Source organism: Penaeus vannamei, chromosome 18, assembly GCF_042767895.1.
Source record: "Penaeus vannamei isolate JL-2024 chromosome 18, ASM4276789v1, whole genome shotgun sequence".
In the NCBI taxonomy this organism is placed as follows: domain Eukaryota; kingdom Metazoa; phylum Arthropoda; class Malacostraca; order Decapoda; family Penaeidae; genus Penaeus; species Penaeus vannamei.
The window spans coordinates 17,832,219-17,842,218 of NC_091566.1; the positions used below are offsets into that span (position 1 = coordinate 17,832,219).

At 41.5% G+C, this 10,000-nt stretch overlaps 2 protein-coding genes across 2 annotated transcripts in view; one reads left to right on the forward strand and one right to left on the reverse strand.

The window, feature by feature from the left end:
* The window catches only part of LOC138864797 (perilipin-4-like), a 7,105-nt gene extending 1,922 nt beyond the window's left edge, over positions 1–5,183 (forward strand). The window contains exons 2-4 of the mRNA XM_070133393.1: positions 3,067–4,080; positions 4,412–4,901; positions 4,969–5,183. Of these exons, the coding sequence (XP_069989494.1) occupies positions 3,067–4,080; positions 4,412–4,901; positions 4,969–5,183 (1,719 nt within the window). The remainder of the gene's footprint in view (positions 1–3,066; positions 4,081–4,411; positions 4,902–4,968) is intronic.
* LOC113820165 (uncharacterized) overlaps positions 1–10,000 on the reverse strand; it is a gene marked incomplete in the record, with an annotated part of 57,930 nt that overhangs the window by 43,249 nt on the left and 4,681 nt on the right.

The following is a 10,000-nucleotide window of genomic DNA, read 5'->3' on the forward strand; positions in this document are numbered from 1 at the left end:
TTGAACCAGTTTCGGGGTGGGGGAGCTGGGGGAGATGGGTTAGTGGGGGAGGGGATGGGGGTGGAAACAAGCCGCAACGGTGTCTCTTTACAATCATTCTCTTGTTTTTATCTATTGTATTGTTTTATTATATTTCCATTTTGTCTTGATTTATCTTTTTATTCTTTGTTTCTTCTTATGGGGCTTTTCCACTTTTTTTCTTTCCTTTGTGGGAGGGGATGGAGAGAGGGGCTGAGAGGAGAGTGTAGGGCAAGGCAAAGAAGGAGTAGGAAGGAAGGAAATGAGGAGGGAGGGAACATAAGAGCAAGAGAGGAAAGGTGGGAGGAAGGGAAGGAAGAAAAGGGGAAAAGAGGGAACAAGGAAGGGAGGGATAGAAACAGGAAAGGTAAAAAGACGATACGAGAGGAATGGCGAAAAAGAAGAGACCAAGAGAGGGAAAATGGAGGGACAGAGGGAAAATGAAGGGAGAGAGAGAGGGAAGGAAGGAGGGAGGGAGGGAAGGAGGGAGGGAGGCATGAGGCCGAGAGAGGCTCATAAAAACAAACACACCAGACGAGTCTTTGATCCCGCCTAAAGCACCGGCTCTTTTGTGCCACATACTGCGCTGGCCTTGTCACTGGCATACCAACATCGTAAAGCAGGACATGAGGGAGGGAGGGAGGGGAGAGAGAGGAAATGAAGGGAAGGAAAAGGAAGGAAAGAGGAGGATGGGAGAAAAGGAGGGGCGGAAGGATGGAGGAAGAGGGAGGAAAGGAGGCAAGTAGGGAGAGAGGGAGAGGGAGAGAGAGAGAGAGAGAAGAGAGAGAGAGAGAGAGAGAGAGAGAGAATAGAGAGAGAGAACAGAGAGAGAGAATAGAGAGAGAGAATAGAGAGAGAGAATATATATATATATATATATATATATATATATATATATATAGAGAGAGAGAGAGAGAGAGAGAGAGAGAGAGAGAGAGAGAGAGAGAGAGAGAGAGAGAGAGAGAGAGAGAGAGAGAGAGAGAGAGAGAGAGAGAGAGAGAGAGAGAGAGAGAGAGAGAGAGAGAGAGAGAGAGAGAGAGAGAGAGAGGGGGGGGGGGGAGCGAGAGAGCGAGAGAGAGAGAGAGAGTTCAATTTTAAATTCAAATTTAAATTCAAGAGAGAGAGAGGAGCAGGAACTGGCATGTAGACATTTGAAAGAGATCTGATTTTACACGGCCTCTCTCCCTCCCCTTCTCTCTCTATGTTTCTGTTTCTCTCTCTCTCTATCTATCTGTCTGTCTGCCTCTGCCTGCCTGCCTGCCTGCCTGTCTGTCTGTCTGTCTGTCTGTCTGTCTGTCTCCCGCTCCCTCCCTCCCTCTCTCTCTCGCGTACCATTTCTCTCTCCCTCAAGGCCCAAACATCCTCTAAATCGTCGCTTCCTGATATCTTATGCAAAATCGTGTCCGCACATTCCGCGCCGGATCAGGGCCTGCAACGCCTCCAAAGCTCATTAAAATCGGGCGATCATCTCGGCTGCAACTGCTCCCTCACACCCGACGCCCGCGCGCACCGCCGCCTGCGCGCGTGGCGGGGCGGCGGCCCACGTGTCTGACCTCGTGCGCGCCGCCTGATCGCCGGATCGCGTGCAGAAGGCCCGGGAGCCGTCGCAACGCACGCATACACACACACACACACACACACACAAGCACACGCACACGCATACACATACGCACACATACAAACACATACACGCTCTCTCTCTCTCTATCTCTTTCATACACATTATTACTTACACACACACTACACACACATTAATTTCATCATTTTCACACATTTACACACACACGCACAGACACGCATCACACACGTACAAAACACACACACACACGCACGCGTACATACACATATAAATAAGTAAACAAATATACTTATATCTATATATATATCTATATATATATATCTATCTATCTATATATATATATCTATATGTGTGTGTGTGTGTGTGTGTGTGTGTGTGTGTGTGTGTGTGTGTGTGTGTGTGTGTGTGTGTGTGTGTGTGTGTGTACGTGTGTGTGTGTGTGTGTGTGTGTGTGTGTGTGTGTGTGTGTGTGTGTGTGTGTGTGTGTGTGTGTGTGTGTGTGTGTGTGTGTGTGTGTGTGTGTGTGTGTGTGTGTGTAAATGTGAGTATTTATATGTATCTAACTAGCAAACAGAGACACGCACGCTCGCACGCACGCACGCACACACATACACAAATAAGTAAACATATATGTATGTATGCACATATATATTATATATTTACATATGAACAATAAAAAGGTGAACACACACACCGGATGAGTTTCACACATAAATGGAATTCGAACATTTTGCGCGTCGAGTGTCTTTACCAGAACCAGTATGTGTGCGTGTGTTGTTTACAAAGGTCAAACTCCCATGATGAATAGTCGGGTTCTTCGCCTTTAAGCCTCGCGCATTTACTTCGTCGAGTAAATCAGAGTTGCGTCATGTTGCACTTTCGAAACTCGGGCTTGGGGTATGGCACATGCACTCGCGTGGGGGGGAGGGGGGAGGGGGCAGAAGGGGGAGGGGGAAGGGAGGGGAGCGGGAGAAGGGGAGGAGGGAAGGGAGGGGAGTGGGAGAAGGGGAAGGGGAATGGAGGGGAGTGGGAGAAGGAGACGGAACGGGGGATGGGGAGGGGAGTGGGAGAGGGGGAAGGAGGGGGAGGAGGGGAGGGGACTGTGAGAGGGGTATGGGGAGGGAGTGAAGAGGGGGGAGGGGGTCAGGGGCTGATGATCAACACACGCCCGCGGCGAGACAGTCCACTTTTGGGACGAGAAATAATAAACACACGATAATGCCAACGCCACAGAAGTCTGCTCTTGACATAATAACTCCACCATTTTATCCGCCGCCCGCCATGAGACTACGCTCCTCATGGCGGACCTGGTTGAAAACAACAACATGCCACATCGCCCTGACGCTCTCGTCGCGCCCTCACTGTCTCCTCAAATTAGGCATTGCCATAATTTTCATCGGAGGGGAAATGCATCATGGTGAATTTATCGTCTCCAAACCGCCTACTCTCAGGCTAAACCCTCTTTCTAGCCACCTATCTCTCCGCCCATACCTCCACCCAACCACCCATCCCTACAGCCTCCGCCCACACCCCCACCCAATTATCCAAACCATATAGAGAAGCATCGTTCTTTATTCGTTATTCGCACAATAATCAGAGAGGCGTCGGACGTTATTCGCACAATAGTCAAGGAAGCATCGGACGTTATTCGCGCAATAGTCAGAGAAGCATCGGACGTTATTCGCACAATAGTCAGAGAAGCATCGGACGTAATTCGCACAATAGTCAGAGAAGCATCGGACGTTATTCGCACAATAGTCAGAGAAGCATTGGACATTATTCGCACAATAGTCAAAGAAGCATCAGGCGTTATTCGCACAATAGTCAGAGAAGCAACAGACGTTATTCGCACAATAGTCAGAGAAGCAACAGACGTTATTCGCACAATAGTCAGAGAAGCATTGGACATTATTCGCACAATAGTCAAAGAAGCATCAGGCGTTATTCGCACAATAGTCAGAGAAGCAACAGACGTTATTCGCACAATAGTCAGAGAAGCAACAGACGTTATTCGCGCAATAGTCAGAGAAGCAACAGACGTTATTCGCACAATAATCAGAGAGGCATCGGACGTTATTCGCACAATAGTCAAGGAAGCATCGGACGTTATTCGCACAACAGTCAAGGAAGCATCGGACGTTATTCGCACAATAGTCAGAGAAGCATCGGACGTAATTCGCACAATAGTCAGAGAAGCATCGGACGTTCTTCGCACAATAGTCAGAGAAGCATTGGACGTTATTCGCACAATAGTCAAAGAAGCATCGGACGTTATTCGCACAATAGTCAAAGAGGCATCGGACGTTATTCGCACAACATTCAGAGAAGCATCACACGTTATTCGCACAATAGTCAGAGAAGCATCGGACGTTATTCGCACAATAGTCAGAGAAGCATCGGACGTTATTCGCACAATAGGCAGAGAAGCATTGGCCGTTATTCGCACAATAGTCAGAGAAGCATCGGACGTTATTCGCACAATAGTCTGAGAAGCATCGGACGTTATTCGCACATTAGGCAGAGAAGCATTGGAAGTTATTCGCACAATAGTCAGAGAAGCATAGGACGTTATTCGCAAATCAGTCAGAGAAGCATTGGACATTACTCGCACAATAGTCAAAGACGCATCGGACGTTATTCGCACAATAGTCAGAGAAGCATCGGACGTTATTCGCACAATAGTCAGAGAAGCATCGGACGTTATTCGCACAATAGTCAGAGAAGCAACAGACGTTATTCGCACAATAGTCAGAGAAGCAACAGACGTTATTCGCACAATAGTCAGAGAAGCAACAGACGTTATTCGCACAATAGTCAGAGAAGCATCGGACGCTATTCGCACAAGTCAGAGAAGCATCGGACGTTATTCGCACAACAGTCAAGGAAGCATCGGACGTTATTCGCACAATAGTCAGAGAAGCATCGGACGTTCTTGGCACAATAGTCAGAGAAGCATCGGACGTTATTCGCACAATAGTCAAAGAGGCATCGGACGTTATTCGCACAACATTCAGAGAAGCATCGGACGTTATTCGCACAATAGTCAGAGAAGCATCGGACGTTATTCGCACAATAGTCAGAAAAGCATCGGACGTTATTCGCACAATAGTCAGAGAAGCATCGAACGTTATTCGCACAATAGTCAGAGAAGCATCGGACGTTATTCGCACAATAGTCAAAGAGGCACCGGATGTTATTCGCACAATAGTCAGAGAAGCAACAGACGTTATTCGCACAATAGTCAGAGAAGCAACAGACGTTATTCGCACAATAGTCAGAGAAGCATCGGACGCTATTCGCACAAGTCAGAGAAGCATCGGACGTTATTCGCACAATTGTCAATGAAACATTGGACGTTATTCGCACAATAGTCAGAGAAGCATCGGACGTTCTTCGCACAATAGTCAGAGAAGCATCGGACGTTCTTGGCACAATAGTCAGAGAAGCATCAGACGTTATTCGCACAATAGTCAAAGAGGCATCGGACGTTATTCGCACAACATTCAGAGAAGCATCGGACGTTATTCGCACAATAGTCAGAGAAGCATCGGACGTTATTCGCACAATAGGCGAGTGCGAATTGTGAATACCGCTTCTTCAGCAGCGGGGCACGATCGACCGGCGTTGAGGGATATTATTACTGTTATCATCTTTATTGTTGTGATTAGCTTTAATAATGTGATGGCTGTGATGCATATAATAATAATGGTTATCGTCACTGTTGAGATCTTTGTTAAACATTTAAACATATAGAGAACAACATTTGAAATACATGGAGCATAGACTTATCTACATACATTCATTCACATACAGACTACATACATACATCACACACACGCACACATACATTTACAAAAGCCTAAACATATCAACCATCAACAGACAGGGTACATGCAGTACATATCTCCCGCACAAATATTTACACAAGCCTAAACATACCAATCCACATATCAAAACATGTCTCAAATAAAATAACAACATACACACGCCCCTTGTTTTCGCAAGGACGCTAAACCAACAAAACATGTGATTTGGCAGCAGGACATGTGCTTACTGAGGCGGTGGAAATTCCATACACAATCGTTATGACAATCATTATCATCACTTTTATTATACTATACTATAACTTATATTATAACCACGTCTTCCTCGTTGGCGTCATCATTATCACCATCATTTTATTTATGTATCATAATTACTATCGTTGGCGTCATCATTCTTATTACGATTATCATAATTTATTCTGCCTTATGTATATCTATCATCATTATCATATTTTATATCATCACTCTGTATCATTTTTATTATCAATAGACTATGATTATCTTCATTGCCAACAATATTACGGTCATCAACGTTATTGCTATTTCTGTCTAGAAGCAATATTGTTCCTATCATTAGACCTAAAATTACCATAAACTACAATATGTCAAAGGAAAGCATTAATATTCATGAAACTCATCTTTATCATTACATGCTCCCTTTCCCTCCATCCTTTCCTCCCTCGGCCCTTATCTTTATACCTTGCTTCCGTTTCTTCTCCCTTCTCATCACCCTTTCCTTCTCATTCCCATCCCCTTCCCACTTCTTCCTCCCTCTTCCATCCCCTTTCGTCTTTCTCTCACCCTTTCCATCCCTATCCCTTTTCCTTCACTCTTCCAACCCCACACATCTTTTCCTTCCCTCTCCCTTTTCCCTCACCTTTCTCACCTCACCCGTTCTTTCCCTCTTCCTCTTCCCCTCACTCTTAGCCTCCTCTCTCTTCTTCCTCTCCCTTACCCACCTTTTCCATTTCCCCCTACCATTTTCTTCCCTCTTTCCCTTCCCTTCCTTCCCCCTCTTTTCCCCCTAACTTTCCATCCCCTCCTCTTTCTCCCTCTTCCCTCCCCTGCCCTCTCTCTCTCCCCCTCCCCCCACCCTTCCCTCCCCCTCTTTCTCCCCCTCCCCCACCCTTCCCTCCCCTCTTTCTCCCCCTCCCCCCAACCGTTCCCTCCCCTTTTTCTCACCCTCCCTCCACCTTTCCCTCCCCTCTTTCTCCCCCTCCCCCACCTTTCCCTCAACTCTTTCTCCCCCTCCCCCCACCCTCCCCTCTTTCTCCCCCTTCCCCAACCGTTCCCTCCCCTTTTTCTCACCCTCCCCTCTTTGTCCCCCTCCCTCCCCTCTCCCCCCCCACTCCCTCCTCCTCAGAAGACCCACGACGGAGAAGGCGACCGAGCCATAAACAAACAGCCACCTTATAACCTTTGGCTTCATCCCCTCGCATTTTCTCACTGGCACGCGGTTTTCCCCTTTCGGTGCTTCTTCCTTAACTAACTCTCTTTTCTCTCTCTCTCTTTCTCTATTTTTCCCATTCTCTTTCTTTATCTTTAACTAAAATCTTTAACTAACTCTTTTTTCTCTCTCATTCTCTGTCTATTTTTCTCATTCTCTTTCTCTTTATCTTTAACTCTTTTTTCTCTCTCATTCTATTTTTCTCATTCTCTTTGTCGTTATATTTGATTAACTCTCTTTTTTCTCTCTTTCTCTGTCTATTTTTCTCATTCTCTTTCTCGTTATCTTTAACTCTCTTTTCTCTCTCTCTTATTCTCTGTCTATTTTTCTCATTCTCTTTCTCGTTATCTTTAACTCTTTTTTTTTTCTCTCTCTCATTCTCTGTCTATTTTCCTCATTCTCTTTCTCGTTATCTTTAAGTAACTCTCTTTTTTCTATCCTTCTCGCTATCTTTCTCATTCTTTTTCTCTTTACCTTTCTCGTTATCTTTATCTGTATCGTTATCTTTACCTGTCTGTCCGTCTGTCTCTCACATTTTCATTTTTATTCTTCTTCTCCTTCCCCTTATCTGCCTCCCTTTCCTTCTCATTCTTTTCTTAACTCCCCCTTCACTCCTTCTTTCGCTTATCATTCTTCTATCTTCCCATTTCTTTTCTCTCTCATTGCCTATTCGCAGTTCACAATCAGATTTTTTGTCTTTTCTTCGTAATAATCTTGAAAAAGACGATGATGATAATGATGATAAGGGTATAATAGTCACAAGAAAAATAAAATAACGATAGCAACAATAATAACAGCAGTAGGAGTAACATCAATATTATCATTTTTACTTTTATTATCATTAACACCATAACAATGATTATGATGATGGTGATTATGGTGATGATAATAACTAGTGTTATAAATATTAATACTAGTAGTAGTAATAGTAGCAGCATTAGAAGTAGAAGTAGAAATAGTAGTAATAATAGTAATAGTAGTAGCATTAGAAGTAATAGTAGAAATAGTAGTAGTAAGACTTGTAGTAATAATTGTAGTAATAGTAGCAGTTGTAGAAACAGTAGTAATAGCAGCAGCAGCAGCAGCAGTAGCAGCAGTAGCAGCAGAAGCACTAGTAGTAATAATAGTAGCAGTAGTAATAGCAGCAGTAGCAGCAGCAGCAGTATTAGTAATAGTAGTAGCAGTAGTAATAGCAGCAGCAGCAGCAGCGGTAGCAGCAGCAGCAGTATTAGTAATAGTAGTAGCAGTAGTAATAGCAGCAGCAGCAGCAGCAGCAGCAGTAGTAATAGTAGTAGTAGCAGCAGCAGCAGCAGCAGCAGCAGCAGCAGTAGTAGTAGTAGTAATAGTAGTAGTAGTAGCAGCAGCAGCAGCAGCAGTTACAGTAGCAGTAATAATGATAACAGTAAAAACAAGAAGAACTCAGAGAGCGCATACCCCCGCCTAGGCAAGAAGGACAGTGATGCAATCAAAATATTCACGCTTGAAGAATTACATTGAAATCCCCTCTTTCTCAAGTCCACTGGTGACGCCCGTGTTTGCCAATCTCGTAATGCTAATGAATCCTTTAAAATAATTCTGGCTCCGGATCATGGCAGATCATGGTAAACAAGTTGGGCTAAGACACACACCTCTGGTAATACAGATAATAATAATAATAATAATAATAATAATAATAATAATAATAATAATAATAATAATAATAATAATAACAGTAATAGTAATATCAATAATAATGGTAATATAAAAAATAATAATATTATCAATAATAATAATATTAATGATAATAATAATAATAATAACAATAATAATAACAGTAATCATAATAAAAAATAATGACAATAATAATAATAATAACTATAATAATAATAATCATTATTAATAATATTATTACTATAATAGCAATAATAACGATGATAACAATATTAACAATCATAACAAAAAAACAAAAAATAAAAATAAAAATAATAACAATAAAAACAACAATAATATTAACAATAACAATATTAATAGCAATAATAATAATAATAGTAATGGCAATAATGATAATGATAGTGATGATGATAAAAACAGTAATGATAATAATAATAATAATAATAATAATAATAATAATAATAAAATAATAATGATAATAATAATAATAGCAGAATAATAATAACAATAACAATAATAATAATAACAATAATATCAGTAACGATAACAAATAGTATAATAATTTGTATAAACACGGATAATAATTCAGACCTCTCGTACTGAGAACTTCGAAGCAACTGAAGGAAATTGAAGACGTTAGAAGGGAAACAAAGAAACACTCGAAAAATCCCCAAATTAATTAAAAATAATAGTAATAAATAAATAAATAAATTATATATATATATATATATATATATATATACATATATATATATATATATATATATATATATATATATATATATATATATATCAAAATAAAAAGGCCGTAAGAGGAAAAGAAGCAAAATCGGGCAAGACGAAAAAAAGGAAAAACATTCTGTCTCAGCTGATTTTTGTAAACAAACCGGAGATTTCTCAATCTTATGTAGGCCTACCTATGATTTAGACTACAAATGAGCGATGGTAAAATAATAACTATAATGGTGATGATGATGATAATGATGATAATGATAATAACACTAGCGATAAAAATAATAATAATGAAATTAATAACAAATAATAACAAAAAATATTCCAAGCCCATTAACCCACACACAAAACACTTCCCGCAAACGCCTTTCCTACAGTGAAAAACTTTTATAACCATCAGAATTGTCATAAATAATAATCCCATTAGCATAACCCGGATTAATGAGGTAATCGCCATTCATAATAGGAGTCGTCGACCGGCCATCGTCGTTTCACCGATTATATAATTTCATCAAAGGTTCATTATTAACACGCCATGATTAAACGGGGAAAAACAGCAGCGTGGGAAATCATAATTATCATAATGGTCGGTAAATTGGCCTCACCACCTGTGGCCACCTGGAGGCCTTTAATTAGTAACTGCAACGTGGCTGACTGTTATCATTATTTTCATCATTATCATTATCGTTATCATCATTATTATTATCATCATCATTATCATTGTTATCATAATTATTATTATTACCATTA